Raw genomic sequence first — 21,027 nt, 5'->3', positions numbered from 1 at the left:
CCTTTCCTCTTCCTGAACTTTGACAGTTTTAATAAATGCTCAAAGTTACACTGTGTAGGGCAAGTTTCTTTCCTGGTTTTTAAATACAGGTGTTCTTTTTTACTCCTAGAACCAGCAGACAAAAACATATTTGTCTGTCTTTGATAATGAGGAACAGACTTTAGCCTGGTTAGAGTACTTAAAAATGTGTCTCTGTCTGAAAACTATTGAGTAAACTATGTTCAATTTTAGAACGAAATACAGAATTTAAGTGAAGTGTTATCATGGGAAATGTTACATAAATAATTATATACAATTGAAAACATTTTTTGGGCATGAGTCCCTTAGAAAATGGTATTTGAAGTTAGATACGGGACAGTAACAGAATACACTGCCCTGCGTCACTGCCAAAGGTCTTGTTCCTGACTACTCATACTGGCTGCCACATTCTCTTTGCACAAAATAAAGCTTGTTTCACCAATCTTTTAAGGTTCTTTTCTTATTTGAACTATAAATGTTCATAAAACTGTTGAAACAGATGTTGCATTTTTTCCATGATACCCCTGATTATACAAATACTTTGTGTTATAATTTTTTTGGTGAGGGTTACCTGGAACCAGTTGCCCATGTTCTAATTTGATGTCCAAGGGACTTGACTTCATGACAATGAACGAAAGCAATAACCACCCATCTTACTTCAGAAGTAATTTAAGGGAGTCTTTCTGAATCTATTCGGGTTTGGGGAGCTATCCTTTGTTTTATTTATTTATTTATTTATTTTTTGAGACAGAGTCTTGCTCTGCCCCCCAGGTTGAAGTGCGGTGGCACGATCTCGGCTTACTGCAAGCTCCGCCTCCCAGGTTCACGCCATTCTCCTGCCTCAGCCTCCCGAGTAGCTGGGACTACAGGCGCCCACCACCACGCCCGGCTACTTTTTTGTATTTTTAGTAGAAACGGAGTTTCACTGTGTTAGCCAGAATGGTCTCAATCTCCTGATTTTGAAATCGCCTGTGTCGGCTTCCTAAAGTGCTGGGATTACAGGTGTGAGCCACTGCGCCTGGCTGGGGAGCTATCGTTTAAAAGAAAAAGTAATTCAAATTTATTATCTAAATAATTGAAAAATATCAATAACGTCAACACATAAGCATACAGATTAAAATAATTAAGACAATTCATTTATCATCAGTGGAGTACAACCACTATTAATATTTTGGTGTATTCTATTTTGAAATATAATAATTCCAGTTCTGTAGGATTAGTTCACGGAGTTAAAAAGTTAGTCCTGGACAATTTATACAGACAGAAAGTTTTTATTATTAAATATCCAAAGTATTTGTAAAATTTTTGAAAACAAGTATGGGTATATAACTATGTATGTACCTAGCACAATGCCTGCATTTTCCAGCATTAAGATACATCATATTATTTTATTAAAAGAAATGTCCTAATTTGGAAAAGTTTTCTTTCTTTCTTTTTTTTTTTTTTTTTTTGAGACGGAGTCTCGCTCTGTCGCCCAGGCTGGAGTGCAGTGGCCGAATCTCAGCTCACTGCAAGCTCCGCCTCCCAGGTTTACGCCATTCTCCTGCCTCAGCCTCCCGAGTAGCTGGGACTACAGGCGCCTGCCACCTCGCCCGGCTAGTTTTTTGTATTTTTAGTAGAGACGGTGTTTCACCGTGTTAGCCAGGATGGTCTCGATCTCCTGACCTTGTGATCCGTCCTCCCAAAGTGCTGGGATTACAGGCGTGAGCCACTGCGCCCGCCGGAAAAGTTTTCTTGTGATAAGCTTTTAATAAGTATTATAATATTGAGTTATTATGATTTGGTGAAATTAGATAACATGAATTAGGATGTATAATGAAATAGTATGATAGACCAATTGATGCCATAATATAATTTTTATTTTTATTTTTGAAACAAGGTCTCTCTCTCTGTGTTGCCCAGATTGGAGTACAGTGGCAGGATTTTGGCTCACTGCCGCCTTGACTTCCTGGGCTCAAGAGATCCTTTCACTTCAGCCTCCTGAGTAGCTGGAACTACAGGCACACATCATCATGCCTGGATAATTTTTATATTTTTAGTAGAGACGGGGTTTTGCCATGCTGTCCAGGCTGGTCTCGAACTCCTGGGCTCAAGTGATTCTCCCACCTAGGCCTCCCAAAGTGCTGGGATTACACCATGCCAGGCCCTGGTTGGCATTTTAGTAAGTGACCTTCCAGCTTTGTTTTATTTTTTTTAAAAGCAAAATAATAAAACATTTTATTTCATAGTTTAGGAAAACACTACATTACCTTATTTGGATCTTTACAAAATCACAGTGAATTTGATGGGGTGGGGGAGCGCATTAGTATTAGTAGCCTCAGGCTGGGATTAGAGGCCTGAGCCACTCCACCCAGTCAATATACATCATTTAAAACACTTTTTTTTTTGTTTACAAGAGTTATTTGAGCTCAAAGCATGGAAATTTAGAAAATACGGAACCCCACCCCTGCCTCAAGAAAAAAAAAATTCCAAAACTGATAGTTCCATCAATAAGGGAAAAGCTTGATTGGCGTTTTATTTTACTTTAATTTTAAAATTTATTTTGAGACAGAGTCTGGCTCTGTTGCCCAGGCTGGAATGCAGTGGCATAATCTTGGTTTACCACAGCTTCCATCACCCGGGCATCTCCCACTTCAGCCTCCCAAGTAGCTGGGACTACAGGCGCAGAGGCGCAGGCCACCACAATGGCTTATTTTTGTATTTTTTGTAGAGATGGGGTTTCGCCATGTTGCCCAGGCTGGTCTTGAATACCTGGCCTCAAGTGATCTGCCCACCTCGGCCTCCCAAAGTGCTGGGATTACACCATGCCAGGCCCTGGTTGGCATTTTAGTAAGTGACTTTCCAGCTTTATTTGTTCTATTTTTTAAAAGCAAAATAATAAAACATTTTATTTCATAGTTTAGGGAAACACTACATTATCTTATTTGGATCTTTACAAAATCACAGTGAATTTGGTGGGGTGGGGGAGCGCATTGGTATTAGTAGCCTCTTTGCATAGAAATCAGGATCATGGTAGAGGTAACTTGATAGCCTATCTCATTTAGTAAGTGGTGAAGCTGAGACTTGAACCTAGGATTTTTGATTCAAAGTTAATTTTTTTAAAACCATACTGTGATGCTTTGAAAGTTACTAGTTCTTTATCTTCCTAGGACCTTTATTAGTTAGTTTAGTTTGAGTCTTCATCTTTGTTATAAATTGTTTTTAATTCTGCTGAAATACACATACCACTTTATAACCATTTTTAAATGTACACTTCTGTGGTATTAAGTGCATTTACATTTTTTGTGCAATTGTCATTACCATCCTTCTCCAGAACTTCTTCATCTTCTACAAATTCACTTACATTTCCAAGTTATTTTGCCTTTCTGTATTAAGTGCTTTTATGTGTGTGGTATGAATTAATTAGATTGCTACATATAAAGCACTCAAAATAATGCCTGGCACATAGTAAGAACTCAACACAGGGCCAGGTGATGTGGCTCATACCTGTAATCCCAGCACTTTGGGAGGCTGAGGTGGGTGGATCACTTGAGGTCAGGAGTTCCAGACTAGCCTGGCCAACATGGAGAAACCCCATCTCTACTAAAATACGAAAAATTAGCTGGGTGTGGTGGCGTGTAACTGTAATTCTAGCTATTTGGGAGGCTGAGGTGAGAATTGCTTGAACTCTGGAGGCAGAGGTTGCAATGAGCTGAGCTTGTGCCACTGCACTCCAGCATAGGTGATGGAGTGAGACTCCGTCTCAAAAAACAAACAAACAAACAAAAAAATTCGACACATGCTAGCTGCTTCCTACAAACGAGGTGATAGAGGCTAACGGAGATACAGCTTTGTGGGGGTGACAAACAGGAAGTTCAGGAAATGGGAGGTGGATGGAAAGCCTGTATTTTTGCAATTTGTTTTTGGTCTTGTCTTTTCCTTGTTAAATTCCAAGTGATTTTGGGTGAGCATACATATACTGTACATACATAGTAGAACTGAAAAACCATGAAGTGAAATTCAGCACAATTTAGAGTTTGGACTTACAGTTTTACAAAGGGTTGAAAGGTATAGTGTTAATGCATGCATATAAATAAATGTAACTATGAGACTCAATCCTTAATAAAAGTATTTAAATTTTGTCTGACAGGATTTGAACTTTTCGAAGAGCTGCCAACACCCAAGTTCAGCTTTGGAGGCAGATCTGGAAACAGTGTAGCAGCATTGGTTTTCCAAAAAATGTGAGACTTTTTCTTGGACAAATTCAGGTAGCTACACAGAATCTACACAGCAAAGTTAACCTGACACGGAAAATCCTTGTGCAAATAAATGCTTAGTGAGTACACAGGATGCACATGTTGAATAGAATATACTGGATTGGTAAAAGAAAATAATAATAATGAGCATCTAAGTGGTTGGGTTTTAGAGATCAATCAATAATTTTTAATTTTCTTTTGTATTTGAAATGTAAATAGTTTTTGATTAAAAAGATTTCCTGTAACTGCTAAACAGTTAAAAATTTTAAAGTAGTAAATGAGTTTATAGAAAGCATGTATTCTTGATTTTTGCGCCTTGGTAAAGTTGAAAACTATTTATGAAGACTTGACCAAATTATTCCAGCATCAGAATAATAAGCAAAAGAACTTTGTTAGTGTTTTGTTAGACTATTTATGAAATATAACAAGAAATACTATTTTGTGTTGGATGGTGGTTATTTTTAAACTTAATACCTGTGAAAAGGCCGCTTACCTTTATGTATGTAATTAAACAAAATCAGAGAAATACATCAGTTGCTCAAAAGTTATCAAGCCTGCATTTTGCAGCTATGGTCTTCTATACACTGTAAGGGATAAACAGGTAGTAGAAGGAAAGAGAACTAAGGAATATTATTTGCTAGTGCTATGCTGAGTTGTCTTATTAAGTAATTGAATCCTTTCAATATCTTCTTGAGGTATGTATTGCTTGTTCTTGTTTCTACTTATAAGGAAAATGAAACTGAGAGAAGTGAAGTCACTTTTATGAGGTCCAGCAGTACAGGATGGAGCCAGGATTTTTATCTGGGTCTGTCTGACTTTAAAACACATTCTCTTCTAGCACATTCTGCCTCACAAGTGCTAAGTCTCTGCCTTTATAGCATTTACAGTACAGCTGGAGACCTATGATGATTACATATAAAGTTTAGTTACAAAAGATGGGTAGTTATTTTGTTAGTGTTCATCTGTGCAGTATCAGAATAGCAGCCAGTCAACTCTGTCTCATATCATCCTTCATTAATTTTCCCCATCTCCGTACTCAAAGACTTGCCTCTATTAAGAATTTTGTCATTCTTCTGTGAAAGAGTAGTGTAAGTTATATAAGCCTTCAGCGATACATGCACAAAGATATTCTAGTTAGGAGTTAATTTAGCAAGAGAAACAGTTTAGTAATGTTTTTGAAAAGATAAGGCATATTCATACTTAATACCATTTTATATTTATGGTAACATTTTAATATTGGAGCCATAATACACATTTTTGCATAATTTTTTGAAGATTTTCAGCTTTGTGTGCCCGTTGGGTTACATAACTAACAGACTTTTTGTTTATTTGGCAAATGTTACTCCTGTATTGAGTAAATCTAACATGTCCCTTTTCTTTTTGGGGAGGGGTAGACGGGGGAGTGAGTTTTTCATTTAGATAAACATTGATCAACCATTAAGACAAGATAGTTGAAGACATATATGTGGACTTTCTTTTTTTTTTTTTTTTTTTTTTTGAGACGGAGTCCAGCTCTGTCGCCCAGGCTGGAGTGCAGTGGCTGGATCTCAGCTCACTGCAAGCTCCGCCTCCTGGGTTTACGCCATTCTCCTGCGTAGCTGGGACTACAGGCGCCTGCCACCTCGCCCGGCTAGTTTTTTTGTATTTTTTTTAGTAGAGTCGGGGTTTCACCGTGTTAGCCAGGATGGTCTCGATCTCCTGACCTCGTGATCCGCCCGTCTTGGCCTCCCAAAGTGCTAGGATTACAGGCTTGAGCCACCGCGCCCGGCTATATGTGGACTTTCAACAAAAATAATATTTTTGAAAAGCTTTTATTTTCAACATGTAAAAACTGAGAAATTACTTCAAAATTATGCAATTTAAATTTTTTACAAAATTGTGTTGATTTTACAAGACAGGAGATTTTTTTTTTTTTTTTTTTGAGATGGAGTGTCGCTCTGTCCAGGCCGGAGTGCAGTGGCCGGATCTCAGCTCACTGCCTCCCGGGTTTACGCCATTCTCCTGCCTCAGCCTCCCGAGTAGCTGGGACTACAGGTGCCCGCCACCTCGCCCGGCTAGTTTTTTTTTTGTATTTTTTAGTAGAGACGGGGTTTCACCTTAAGACAGGAGATCTTAAACTGTAGATAGTTTTATAGTTTTTGAGATCTGGTCTTTGTTTTTTTTTCACATTAATATTCTTTGATTTCAAATATAACATAGATACGTACTCTTTTAGAATTTTGAGTTAAGTATATGCTATTTTAATGCACTAATCCTACAAACTAGGCTTTCTGTGTGACTAGACTGAGATGTTGAGTCTGATTCACAAAAAGCTTGGAATGGTTCTTTGTTGAAAAGCTTTTCGAGTCACTATTTGGAGCATGTTTGTGCCATTTGCAAAGGTGAAATAAATTGTTTTAACCATAGAGCTTTTTGATAAGGTTAGGAAAAGGAAGTTGTTATCTCTTCTTATTACTCTAATCCTGCTGGAAGCTAGCTTCTTGGGGACTAAAACCAGAACAAATGGAAGGTCCAAAAATGCTAATAAGAAATTAGTATTTTCACATAATACCAAACTGTTAAAAACAAGGCCAGCAAATGTCCTCAGGTTTCTGAAACAAACCATAAATACATTATTTAACTTAGTATTGTTAAATTGTATAAATATGTGGGTAACTGTGACAAATTATGCAGTTATAAAAAGGAGCAGTAAGTTAAGTAGTGAATGCTATTTTCTGTGGATAAGAATTTGGAATTGTAATTTCATTTAATCGAAAGACGCTTATTTTGAAGAAACTTGTTTGAAATGCAAACGCAATTTCTCGGTGCAGCCTGCATGGGATTGCTGCTTTTCACTATGATGTTACTGCTGCATAACAGGCCACTTCTGTGTATAGGAAGTGCGTGTGCAAATCCAAAGGGAATTGAGGCCTGAATGTGGGTGGGTTACACCAATTAACAAATACAAAGTTTTCAGTACATTTTGTTTTAAGCCAGGTGCACAAGTTAGAGTTGCTTTTTGGGACTGGCATTTATGTATGTGAGAATCAAACCTGATATCACTCTTGGCAGCCTGACTAAAGCCATTTAAAAATAAGTACAAACTGTCCTTGAATGATTTTTTTCCCATTGTAGTAGCACTAAGTTTTCCTTTTTTCTTCATCTGTGGTATGCATGCAATCTTCTGGGTTTTCTTTTTTTGAAGAAATAAGGGAGCTAAGTATATACAAAAGACTTTTAGTCTTTTTATGAATCATGTGCTTCAGTGGACTTACTTATTTTAAAATTTCTATGATACTATAATACGGTACTGTATGTTGACCTCAATTCACATTTATCCAGAGTATAATAGAAACCTCAATTTTTAAGGAACCTACATTATTAGTTAAGTTTCATATGGCCTTGAAATAATTTTCTTCAAATTGGTATACAAAGAAATAGCGTTTTCCTGCCTGTGTTAATGACTTTCGTTTATGTTCTTTTAAGTAATTTTATTTTATGAATTGTGTGTGTGTATGTGTATGTGTGTGTGTGTCTCTCTCTGTCTAGTGGCCTACAATGAAAATCTGTACAGATGTGAACAGTTCGTCTCCAGGGGAGAGTCCTGGGGTTTGAGTTCCTGTTTTGGGCTCTGTAAGCTAACGTGTATGTGCTCCTGGACAGCCCTCTGCTTTGATAGTATGAGACCAAGTGTCTTGTGTTCCACAGTAATAACCTCTTTAGCTAATGGCGTGTGGGCGTGTGTGTGTGTGTGTGTGTGTGTGTGTGTGTGTGGGAGGGGGTGTTGATGGGCTCTGAAAGAAGTCTTGTCTCATACACTTCACTGAATGAAGGCTGCCCATGACCTAGAGCTTGATTGTGGGAGGTGAGGAGCATATATGGCTGAAAGACAATTGCATAGTGGGGAAAAAAATTAGGAAATCCTTATATTTCTCTTGGTTAGGCAGGAGACAGAGATGTCCATAGAAGAAGGGGGAGCTCATCAGCATGTTTTATTAACAGTTAATGGAAGAAAATTAATGCTAATTTATTCTTCATATACACCATGCAATTTGTTAGAAAAGTAAAAGAATAGTTTGAAATTCTTTGGTCAATTGATGGATTCCTATGTTCAGGGCATAGAAATGAAACTCAACATCAAGCAGACAAATACCCAAGCCCACAGGCTACATAAATGCTGAATAAAACCAGCTCTACAATGGAACTCTGAAAAGCGACGGGTAAGAAGCCTAATGAATGATTGAATATGACCTTAGCAAAATCCCTGGAGTGTTGTTGAAAGATCATTCATTTCCAGCTTAGATGTCAAGATGGGCTCTAGTAACCAGGAAAAAAAGAGAGCTTGAGTCAGTACTTACTGAGTTTTAAAAATCTTTTGCAACACAGTGTATTAGACTGAGCATTAAAAGGGCTTCTCTAGATGAATTTTGAGCTGTCACTATAGTTTAGGCCTAGGGAAATAAACTTAAAAAGATAGGAATAATTCCTAAGACATGAATGTATCAATATCCTATCCTGCTTTTCTGGAGTAGGACTTCAAAAACTGAGATGTATAGGCTGGCAGAATGTACTTTTGTCATGCTGATACCATTGTAAAAAAGACTTAAACTAGGAGATCAATTGAGCCCTAAAGTATTTGCAAATTACTTGCCTAGCTTGTTAGAAGAAGAAATAAAAAGCCAAAATCTACATTTTTGTTTTCAAAAGAAATGATTTCTTTGTTTCCTGAAGGGATGAGAAATGATAAATTCTTCCATGTTATATTTTTACGTACGTATTTTTATTACTGTACCGTATCAGCAAATGATAAGTATTTGAGTGATCTTTATTGTTCATAGTATCTGGAAGCATCTTAAGAAAAGCAAATCTAACACATCTGTTTTCCCAAATATGTAAAAATTTACACATGATCCAGCAATTAGCATATCGTGTATATTACCGAGTAGCTTAGGAAAAAATATGAAAATACTCTGGTTGAATAAGGGGACTGTGAACTGTATTTCTCATTTTTCATTAATATATTACAGATCAGGCAGCTTATCATCAATGATGATAGCAGAATCGAAATGGTGTTGGGATGGCTGTAGTTCCCCAGCTTTTAAGCCTGCCTTACTGCTGCAAAGAGGAGAGAACCGTTGGGAGGAAGAGGCTAAATGTAGAAGAGTGTGGGTGCTGTCAGTTCACATTTTCCTCCTAACCCTTCTCTAATAGGAAAATGTCAGGCCTTTGTTCCCATCTAATTTTAGTACATCCTGGCTAAAAAAATGTTGGGATGAAAAAATGTTAGGATGATTTCCAACCATGGAACTTTGAGGGGTGGGGTAGGGGAAGGAAGAGTGGAGGAAAGAGCGGTTTATACTCCATATCCGTCTGCCTCTCTGCAACAGCAGCTAGCCCCTACTCTGTTGATTTTGGTAATGAAATAAATTTAGATGCATTGAAGCACTGATAATTAGGTTTTCCTTCTATGTTCTCAGTAAGAAGCCTAGTTGGTTTCTGAATGGGGACAGTCATAATATGGTATTTAATAAAACCTACCTGGTGAAATTAAAGAGCTGTAGGCAAGCTTTGGAAGAAAGACCTGAAATTGTGAGTGAAAACTACATGTGGTGCTATGTATAAATAGAACCTTTGAGATGCATTTGTGTTTTAGGGAAGCTGCTTTTATACTGTTATTTTGAATGAGAGTAATATTTTGATTTTTGAGAAGCGGTCATAAGCAAGGCATACAAGAATGAGCTGTTTATCCCCTTTGTAAACTCCGACAGGCCTAGAGGGAAAGCCCAGATTCAGTGAGAGAGCCAGTTGAATCAAGCAATTGATAATATAGTTTGTTCAAGAGATAGGACAGAATTCTTTGCTTTGTAGTTGGAAGTATCAATTGTTGTAGTTGTTATTTAATTAAAAAGTAATTAACTGGGCCGGGCACGGTGGCTCACGCCTGTCATCCCAGCACTTTGGGAGGCCGAGGCGGGCGGATCATGAGGTCAGGAGATCGAGACCATCCTGGCGAACACGGTGAAACCCCGTCTCTACTGAAAATACAAAAAAAAAAAAAAAAAATTAGCTGGGCGTGGTGGCGGGCGCCTGTAGTCCCAGCTTCTCGGGAGGCTGAGGCAGGAGGATGGTGTGAACCCAGGAGGCGGCAGAGCTTGCAGTGAGCAGAGATCGTGCCACTGCACTCCAGCCTGGGCGACAGAGCAGACTCCGTCTCAAAAAAAGAAAAAAGTAATTAACTGGATTAAACTAAAAGAGCAATTCTGAATACTGGAGCTCACTAAGAAATAAGCTGTCTTCCCCCAGTATTCAGTTAGTGAGCCTAGGTTTCCTATTGGAATTTGTATGATGAAGACATTATGTAGTAGAAGTAAGATCATTTCATTATTTGCAATGAATTAAGGAGATTATTTTCTGAACTTGAAATTCAGTTGAATTTATTTTGGTTCCTTTCATTTTATAACAGCAGGTAATTTGTTAAAATCTATTAAGCAATAGAATAGATGTCAAACAAATGATTTTAAAAAATATTTAATTTTGGAGAAAAATGATTAGACCTAGCCAAGTCACTTTCCTTTTCTGGTCTTCAGTTTTTCTCTCCATAAAACAAGGGTGGTATTTAACATTCTGTATCCTTGTTAGCTCACGTTGCCATAATAAAATACCGTAAACTTGGTGGCTTAACAGAAATTTATTTCTAGAAAGGTAGTTCTGGACGCTGGAATTCCAAGATCATTGTGCTGGCAAGGTATATTTTATTTTAAGGCCTCTTCTCTAGGCTTATAAGTGGCTGCCATCTATGTGTGTCTGCATGACTTCTTTATGTGCGTTGGGGTTGGAGGAGAGGGAGCGCATAAGCTCTCTGGTGTCTCTTCTTATAAAGAGCACTAACTCCAGGCAGGCATGGTGGCTCATGTCTGTAATCCCAGCACTTTGGGAGACTGAGGAGGGCAGATTACCTGAGGTCAGTAGCTTGAAACCAGCCTGGCCAACATGGTGAAACCCTGTCTCTACTAAAAATACAAAAATTAGTGGTGCACACCTGTAGTCCCAGCTACACAGGAGGCTGAGGCGGGAGAATTACTTAAACCTGGGAGGTGGAGGTTGCAGTGAGCCAAGATCACACCACTGCACTCCAGCCTGGGTGACAGAGCGAGACTCTATCTCAAAAAAAAACAAAAACAAAAACAAAAACAAAATAAAGAGCACTAATCCCATCCTGAGCGCCTCACTCTCATGGCCTCGTCTAACCCTAATTATTTCATAAAGGCCCTATCTCCAAATACCATTGCGTTGGGGGTAGAGGGTCAGGGCTTCAACATGTAGATTGTAGGGGGAAACCAACATTTAGTCCATAATACTCCTGAAATCAATTGAGGCTTAGAAAAAGCCCTATGAAATAGGCTTCTAGAATAGCTGTCTGTTGGTATGCACGAGGGATACTGGGACCACCTGCTTATAACCAAATCTATACATAGGTGAGTTTTGCATCCCAAGAATATTGTATTATCAATCTGAGTTTGGTTGAAAAAAGCCAAGTATAAGTGGACCACATAGTTCAAACTCATGTTGTTCAAGGGTCGACTGTATATGTGGGGAGATTAAATACTCCATTTGCTAACTGTCAGTTGTTAGGTAACTTGATGGTTCTTTTTAACCAAGGTATCTGTACTCATATATACATATGTATGTAAAATATTCGAAGCAGTCAGATGAATATTCAGTCTAAAAAATATTTGTCCATGTTTTCTTAAACTTTGTATTTGAGTATTGTCACTGATATCTTCTATTTGATAAGTTTGTATGCATTTGACCAGAGGTTTTTAAATTTTTTTATTTTTCTTTAAGATAGGGTCTCACTCTGTCACCCAGTCACCCAGTCACCCAGGCTGGAGTACAGTGGTGTGATCATGATTCACTGTAGCCTTGACCTCCCAGGGTTAAGTGATCCTCCTGCCTCAGCCTCCCTAGCAGCTGGGGCTACAGATGCATGCCACCACGTCGGGCTAATTTTCCTATTTTTTGTAGAGTTGGGGTCTCACTATGTTGCTTAGGCTAGCCTTGAACTCCTGAGCTCAAGTGATCCTCCTGCCTCAGCCTCTCAAAGTGCTGAGATTACTAACGTGAGCCACCGCACCTGGCCTAGAGATATCCAGGAAACTTAGGAATTTGCATCTTATTGTTTAGTCCAGTTCCATTTTTATATATAGAAAGATTGAGATCGAGACTGGGCCTTAGAAAAATTGTGATAATTTGAGGAATCTCCCCAATATGTTTCTTTTTTGACACAAGGCACAAACTACACACAGATGATCTAATTTGCCACTCTAAGACGAGTATAGAATATGGGTATAGTATATGGGTCTGCCCTTCTTATATATAGTGTGCTGTATATACTATAGTATATGTAGTATATGAGTATAGTATATGGATCTGCCCTTCTTATATATAGTATGCTGTATATACTACAGTATATATAGTATATTGAGTATAGTATATGGGTCTGCCCTTATGCCCTGTCTCTCTCCAGGCTACTGTCAGTTTGTCTCTGTAACTGCTTACTTCCCCAGTGAAATTGAAGTATGTTAAAGGTGCTAGCAAAGTACCTTCTGTATAGTAGGCATTTAAGGTTGGTTTCTGTTCCATACATTTCTTTGAAACAGCTTGGAGAGAGAAGCAGTGCTTTAGACCCTGCATATTAGGAATGTGAATATTAAGTGAGAAATGTAAAGCAGCTTAGCGGGACTGCTGCCACACACCAAGGCCAAATCAGTGTTCTTTCCTCCAAGGACCCTTCTTCCCATGAAGCTGATATGTTTACTTGTTTGAGATTTTACCCCTCAGTGCCACAGTTTTAGTGTATTCAGTTCCATTGTAGGCATTTGTGTTCCAGGAGTGATTAAATGAGTGAAGAGAGGAGGAGTGCTAAATAAGTGAGAGGGAAAGTTTAGGTAGGCCTTTCAGAACTTCTTAGAAATAATACTGTATAGCTTCTTCTTCCTTAGTCTCTAGCGCTGGTGCTGAAGCACTTATTTATTTTTTTGATAGACCAAGTCTCACTGTATTGCTCAGCTGGAGTCAAACTCCTGGCCTCGAGCAGTCCTTCTGCCTCCACCTCTTAAGTAGCTGGGACTCCTCAGCAGTCCACTGTGCTGGACTTGAAGTACTTTTTTTTTTTTTTTTTTCAGTCATTTAAGAAATCAGGACCAGATATTATAATGCCAGATTTTCATGAAATGTCCTTTGTGATGTGTCAGCAGAGACTAAGAATACCCCTTGGATTTAGATCGTTATCTGTTTTAAGTGGTAATTTTTTTTTTTTTTTTTTTTTTTTTGAGACAGTCTCACTGTGTCACCCAGGTTGGAGTGCAGTGGTGCAATCATGGCTCATTGTAACCTCAACCTCCTGGGCTCAAGTGATCCTCCAACCTCAGCCTCCATAGTAGGTTGGACTACAGGCATGTGCCACCATGCCCAGCTATTTTTTGTAATTTTTGTAGAGACAGGGTTTCGCCATGTTACCCAGGCTGGTCTCGAACTCCTGGCCTCAAGCAGTCCTCCCACCTTGGCCTCCCAAAGTTCTGGGATTATAGGTGTGAGCCACTGCATCCAGCCCCAGTAATAATTCACTAAGAAATGTAGGTATGATGGGGGAAAATGTTAATGTGGGTGCATTTGAATTGAAACCAAATGGACAAGGATATGATATACCTTCCTTCATTAGGTCTGAGTGCCAAAGCATTATTCCAAGTGACATCAGACAAAAGAACCAAGAGCAAGTCCCTGTAGGATCATGCATTAGGAAGCTGGTGGCACTGGATTTAATGAAAGTGTTGAATTGGATTTGGATCTTGTATTGGCCATTTAGGAAGCAGTGGCCTGAGATTTTATAATTGATTGCTACTTTGCATCATCCAGATTTGATATCCTTAATCAGTGATTCAGGTTTATTTCCTTTGCTGTAAGCTAACAGTGCCATTCGCAGTGACAAGTTTGATGTTGAGTAATACTTTAAATACTTTATCTGATTTGTCCTTAGTTTATACTAGAATTGACAGTGTAGTGTAGAAGGCATGGTGAATCAGTTGTTTATGCTACTCTAGGAAACATTTGGTTTGGCCAGGTTCGGTGGCTCACACCTATGTAATCATAGCACTTTGGGAGGCTGAGGCGGGCAGATTACCTGAGCTCAGGAGTTCAAGACCAGCCTCGGCAACACGGTGAAACCCCTTCTCTACTAAAATACAAAAAATTAGCCAGGTGTGGTGGTGTGCACCTGTAGTCCCAGCTACTCAGGAGACCAAGGCAGGAGAATTGCTCTTGAAGCCGGGAGGCGGAGGTTGCAGTGAGCCAAGATCGTGCCGCTGCACTCCAGCCTGGGCGACAGAGTGAGACTCCGTATCCAAAAAAAAAAAGAAAACATTTGGTTTTTTGGGTTTGTTTATTTCTTTAGCCTTTTTATTGGTGGTTATATGACTATCTCAATGTCTAGATTGCTTAGTATGACTATAGACATGTTGGCCAGAGCCATATTGCTTTCTCTAGTTCATCCTAGAGGACTTTAGTCTTTTAACCATTCTGAGAGAGTTCTACAGAGTTGAGGTCAATATGATATGATGTACCTCTTTACAACAGAACAGAATCAAAGCTCCAGTTATTTATGTTAGGTAGTTTAACAGTACAGTGGTTGACTAACCTGGTTTTGATCAAGGTGTTTTTTTTGGTTTTTGTCCCTTGTAAAAGTTAAGAGAAGCTGTAAACTAGTAATTGAAATAGTAAGCCAACTTCTCATTCATGTCAATTCTTTTATATTGTAGGTACAGTTCAACCTATAGCTGCAGGTTATGCACATACAAAATCAGCAAGGCTAGTCTCTCTTAGAACAGTCATGGGTATGAATTCAAACAAAAGATCTTTGCTTTTGGTTAATATAATAGATTGACAAACTGCTGAGGAGAGTTAAGAAATTCACAGGCTACTATGTAGGCTAAATGTTCTTTTCATACTGCTCCCAGGAATGTTCTACCCTTTAGAACTCTAGGGGCTGATTTCTTTTCTTGACATTTTAAATCCAAAGGATTCAGCCTTTAGATTGGGTTTTTAAGCTCTGTGAAATCACCAACTGTATCTAGTTTTAGTTTCCTTTCTACCTAATGAAAATGAAATTTACTCAGTTTCATTTTTAGGGGGAAAGGCAGGAGAGCGGTAGCTTTGAGCATATCACTAGGGAGGAATTAAAAATCGATTTTTCTTGAGACAATGACTTATGGCAGATAGTTGACAAGAGAAAAATTAAGTTTTGAGCTTATATCTCAAATACTGAATGTGAATTCCTCTAAAGAATGTTTAAGAAAAAAAGTTGAAATGGTTTCATTTAAAGATGTTAACATAAACATTTAGCCTGGTCTACAGTTGAAATATTTTCTAGATTAAATGTAATTTATAATATAGCAATATGAAAATATTGTAATTTGGTTTTAGATATGTTTTTTGGTGGGGTAACTGAAGCAAACTAGGGAACTCACCATGTTATAATGATAATAATTAGAGTCTACTTCATGTAAGATCATAAACAGATGCTTTTGAACCTTAGTATTAGAATAATAAAATAGGTTTAATAAGTTTTACATATGCCATTTACTTTGAATGTAGTGAAAAGCCTTTCTTACACTTTTTTTAAAGCTTTTTATTTACCATACATAAACTTTTAAATGTTTGTTATTCATGCTTGTGTTTTCTTGTAGCACATAATACCAGTAGCTACTATTAATTTTGAAAAAAAAAAAACGAAGTTGAAATAAGTTTTAACTGTTGCTTGGTTCTTTTTAGCTTACTTACCAGAACTCTTCCATCCAGTGAGTTGCAAGCGTGACATTTGCTGTGTTTTCAGCACCTGCCAACTTGGAAAGCAGGGTTTGTGCTCAGGACTTAGGCTCACAACCCATACTTTGTGGTGCACAATGCTGGCCCAGCTGGCATGCTTTCGTACCTCAATGGTGCTAGACAGTCAGTTACAAAGCTGTGTGGCTTCACATGCGCTGATCTCAATAGTCACTCCTCTTCAAGCTGCTTTCAACTCTTACTTTGTATCAAAGGAGTGGGATTGGTATTATTAAACTCATTGCTGAGGTTATTTTTCAATGAAAATAAATTGTTTTATTTAGTTCTTGGATCAAAGAGTAATTTTGTCCTCAGGAACCAAATACCGCTTTAAAAAGGTGTGTGTATATATATCATGTGTGTATGTATGTATATATATACACGCATGATTCCAGCTAGAGCTATAATTCATTTCTTATTTTCATCAGTGGATAAAAAGAACAGACAGGAAAGAACAGAAGGATTAATGTATCATGTGATCCCTACATGCTAATGTAGGTAGGGTTATTAGTTGTAGCTGCACAAAGATGTGGGAAAATTTACAGAACGTTTTTTTCTGAGTAAGACATGAAAATTGCCCCCATGATAGGCTCAGATTTTTTATTTCCATCTATAATCAGAAACTTCTTATATTTTCCAAAGAAGTATATTTTGCTAACATATTTCTAGTCACCAATCTTTTTGAAAATACTTAAGGTGGACTTGGTGATGTATGTCTGCTCATAATTTATTATAAGTAATTTTAAAAGGTTCTGCTTTAAAAAAGATCTTTTCAAATGTAGAAAGAACAGTGTGAAATGTGAATGACTGGCTTTTAATACAAGGGTTGTGACAAAGAGGCAGTGGCTTTTGGAAGCCAAATAAAGGGGTGAATACACGTGCATCTGCATACTGCTGTTGGGTCCAGTGTATAACTTTTGGCGTTTGCTTACTTCACTTGTTAGTCTGAAAAGGATAGTATGTTATTCTCTCAAACCAGTTGATAATTTTTTCGTGGTGAGCTCTTTTTACAACCATACATACAGATAGATTCGATGGGAAAAACTGAACATTTGCTGGTACTTGTTCCAGCCTCAAAGCTCAGCTCTTTGTTTGAATGTCACATTTATCTGGTTCTAAAGGCATAAAAATAAAACACCCACTAACTACCTAGGACACTCCTTAGTGCATATCAAAACCCAACCTTTACCCTCCTCTGCACAAATGTGCTTAGGTGAATACTTTTATTAGCTTGTTGATACAAGTTTTAGTAGGTTACACCCTTAATAAAACACACCCTTATTGTCTCCTGTTGCTTAAGAGCTTTAAACTTATAATAGGGGAGCTCTCTAATTGGTAGTCCTCCTTTGGGGGAACTAGGATTGCTGTGTTTTATCACTGGTTTTCATATGTTTTGTTTGTTTTTTTTTCTTTTTTTTTCCCCCTTTTTTCTTTTCTTTTCTTTTTTTTTTTTTTTGAGATGGAGTCTTTTCCTGTCACCCAGGCTGGAGTGCAGTGGTGCGATCTTGGCTCACTGCAACCTCTGCCTCTCAGGTTCAAGCGATTCTCCTGCCTCAGCTTCCTGAGTAACTGGGATTACAGGTGCCTGCTACCATGTCTGTCTAATTTTTGTATTTTTAATAGAGACAGGGTTTCACCATGTTGGCCAGGCTAGTCTCAAACTCCTCACCTCAAGTGATCCGCCCACCTTGGCCTCCCAAAGTGCTGGGATTACAGGCGTGAGCCACTGTGCGGGGCCATCATATATTGGTCTTGAAGTAAAAGACTGCAAGTAATCCCTGCATTTTATATTTCCCAGGGTGTTCTCTGGCTTAATCAGGTTAGCATTGGTTGATGATAACGGAAAAGTTACAAGTAATAGTTTTTAGATTATTTATGGATTTATTCCTAAACTGGCCTATGAATTTGCATTTAGGTGTCTGGTTGTGTTCAAAATCTGGTTTTGATTTGGTTTGACCATTTCGGATTGAACAAAGAGAGTTTAGCTCCATGTCCCTGCCCCATTGCAGCTTTTACATAGCTTTAAATCCAGAGTTCTACGTTTTTAGCTACTCTTCTGAATTGAGCAGAACTCTAATATAACAATTTTTTGGGTAGAATTTTTTCATAGTAAAGAACTATGGAGCTGAGCACTAAGAAGTGAGGGTGTTTTATAATATAGCTGTAGGATTATTACATCATGTGGGAAGAGCCTATAGTATGGAAGGTTAAGTGTGACACAGGTCTTTATGTATCTTTTTAGTCTTTGGAGATACAAATCTCGAAAATCAGAAGTAACTATTTATTGGTTAATAGCATAACTTCTTAAGCAAGTATATTAGTTCTAGACAGCCTCAAGAAAGCCTCAGAACCAGAAAAACAGGCTGCTTTAGGTTGGAAAGGAGGTGTTACAGCAGAGGAACTGGCCATGACCACCATCCTTGGAATGTGAAATGCAAATCATCCTGAAAGCAACAAGAATAATGGTTGTAATAATTGTTGCCACGCTTGGGACCCTGCATCTTGTTTTTTAAGTTGACCTGATGAACTAGTAATTGTAGGAATAAACTGAATGTTTGCCAGCAGGAGTCACTCTAGGCTTCCTAATAAAAAGTTAGTAAATTAAACTCTTGTCCTTAAAGCCCTCAAACGCTGAGGTGATTGTGTGATATCAGATAGCTTTAGGGAAACACTGACTCTTTTGGTTAAGCATAGCAGCATTCTTAAAATTATTCCTTGGGCCTTCTTTTGTTCACCATCGGTTCTTGGATCTTGTTCCTTTCGAGATTGGTCCTTAATGCATTTTTAAAAAGCAACGTATATGGGTAAGGGTATCAGTATCTTAGTATTCTGTATTCTGTATGTTAGTTCATTTTGGCTTTCTTAGGATGAATTGACTCTATCCCACATCATGTAACTTGAAATGAATAGACTCATATCCTTTCCAGTGATTGGTGTCCATTCTAATCATGCAGCAGAACTCAGTGGAGTGAGCTGTAGTGTGAAAGGAGATGTCCGTTCATGCTTTTCTGAAAAGAATGGGTCAAGTGTGATGATATTCTGAAATATTTCAGCAATAGCCATGAAATGTAATAGTTTCCCAAGCGCACAAAACTCAAGAAGTTAATTGTTCATTTATGTTTGATACTGGGATTGAAACATTGGATTAAAACCAATTAAATGTTCCTAGAAGCAACAGAAAAAGTTTCCCTATTTATGAATAGAACCATTCAAATGGCGCAGACACAATCCATGTAAAGTAATGAGGTGTTTTGTTTTTTTGGCAAAGGAGAACACAAAACAGGCATGGGGGGTTTAAAAAACCTTCTCTTTAAAAATTGCTTTTTGGATACAAGGTCAATAAAATAACATACACCGGTAGGAAGGAGTAATGGGAAATCTAGGGCTTCACTTCACAAGGAAAACAATCCCCCTCCCCCAGGTGAGCAGCACAATGAAAATACTCTGCTTATTCTATCAGGGTTACATTCCTGAACTTAAGTCAACATCCTAAGTTACAGAACTAAACATGCTCTGCCTCTGCTTAGCAACCACAAATCCTTCCTTCGCCAGTTGCATGTATTTTGGATGTGGCTTCTGAAGTACACATTCCTTCATTTTGATCAGCGCCCCGAGTTAGGAAACTTGCGTTTTATTTTCCCAAAGTGTGACAACACTTCAAGATCCCCCCCGCGCCGCGACCCCATCCGCCCGCTGTCCTGCACGCCACTGAAGTGACCGTTTCTTTTAAACCTCGGCACCTAACAACCCGGAAGCTGCACGCCTGAAGCCTATGTGGCCCAGCGTTTTCATCCCGGCTCGTGCGGGGGGCGGGGAGAGAAGCCCGTAGGGCCCCTGGCCCGGGGCCCGGGCAGCCGTGGTGGCGCGGAGCAGGCCCGGGGCCACTTCCCGCGTCCCGGGGCCTCGCAGGCGCGAGCGCGGCGAGCGGCGCGCGGCGGAGCCCGCAGGACGCCCTCTAGCCCCGCCCGCGGCGCGCCGCGAGCCCCCACTCCCCGCCCATCGGCGGCTGCGCGCACTGCACACTCGCCCGCCGCCGCCGCCGCCGCACGCCGCCTGCCTCCTGCACGCCGCCGCCGCGCCTACCGCCCGGGCCCGCGACGCAGCCCGCTGAGCGCCGGGCCGAGTTCACGCAGCCGCTGTCGGGCGGCCCCGCGGCGGCGGCGGGCGCGGGCGGCCTGGCCGGTGCCGGTTAAAGGGACGAGTTGCAAATACTTCAGGAAGTGACAAGTCGATTTCCTCCTCCCCGGGAGCCGCTCGTACAAAGCGCTCGGCGCCGGCAGGCGAGCGTGCGCGCGGCGGACGCGCGGCGGGCAGCCCGAAAGACTTGGCGAGCGCTGGCGGTGACGGCGCGGGGTCCGCGCCCGGAGCGCCCCGCCGCGCACAGTAAGCGACCCGGGGCCGGGCGGCGGCGGCGGTGGCCGGGGGGCTGGCCCCGAGCGAGGTCCGGGCCGTGTGCGTCCCGGCTGCCGGCTGGAGGGAGCCTGGCTCGCGTGTGCAATGGGCTTGCCTGTTTTTTTTTTTTCTTTTTTACTAGTGTTGCTGGTTGTCTTTTTTTCTGCCTTGTTTCGCGTTTGGATTGGGTCGGGCGGTTTCTCCGGGCGCTCGGTCTCGCCCCTGATGCAGGCGTGAGACTTGTCAGAGCACAGGCATGGGGACGAACAAGCCTGGCTGCGGCGGAAAAGTCTGCGCTCCCCAGGCCAGGACGGGCGGGCGGGCGCGGGGACTGCTGCGTCGGGGGGTGTCGTCTCCGCGTCTCGACTTGAGCCTTGACTAGCCTCTGCGGAGGAGGCGCGGAGTCTCGGGAGCCGGGTGTCCCCATTCGCCCCGAAGTTCCCGCATCGTTTGCAGACAACTCTTTTGTTCGCGGAAGTTTGCACCCGTCACCCCCGGGATGCGGGCGCGAGGCGGCGGGCTCCGC

At 40.3% G+C, this 21,027-nt stretch overlaps 2 protein-coding genes across 15 annotated transcripts in view; both read left to right on the top strand.

The window, feature by feature from the left end:
• Positions 1-21,027, top strand: part of EEF1AKMT2 (EEF1A lysine methyltransferase 2) — an 89,017-nt gene that overhangs the window by 31,419 nt on the left and 36,571 nt on the right. For 8 of the 11 annotated variants that reach the window (XR_012418257.1, XM_074003038.1, XM_074003036.1 and 5 more), the window contains one exon: positions 4,148-7,326. Coding sequence is in view for 8 of the 11 variants with exons in the window: in XM_074003038.1 (XP_073859139.1) it covers positions 4,148-4,242 (95 nt within the window). In the remaining 3 variants the exon portion in view is untranslated. Of the gene's footprint in view, positions 1-4,147; positions 7,327-21,027 lie in introns of those variants that run through there. The other 3 variants (XR_012418259.1, XR_012418258.1, XM_074003035.1) reach the window with 2 other exon arrangements.
• Positions 20,137-21,027, top strand: part of FAM53B (family with sequence similarity 53 member B) — a 124,584-nt gene continuing 123,693 nt past the window's right edge. For all 4 annotated transcript variants that reach the window (XM_074003026.1, XM_074003024.1, XM_074003025.1 and 1 more), the window contains exon 1: positions 20,137-20,492. The gene's annotated coding sequence lies outside the window, so the exon portion shown is untranslated. The remainder of the gene's footprint in view (positions 20,493-21,027) is intronic.

The sequence above is a fragment of the Macaca fascicularis genome, chromosome 9 (genome assembly GCF_037993035.2).
Source record: "Macaca fascicularis isolate 582-1 chromosome 9, T2T-MFA8v1.1".
Classification (NCBI taxonomy): Eukaryota; Metazoa; Chordata; class Mammalia; order Primates; family Cercopithecidae; genus Macaca; species Macaca fascicularis.
Note: the sequence above shows the minus strand (reverse complement) of the source record. Positions and strands in the feature narration are given on the sequence as shown.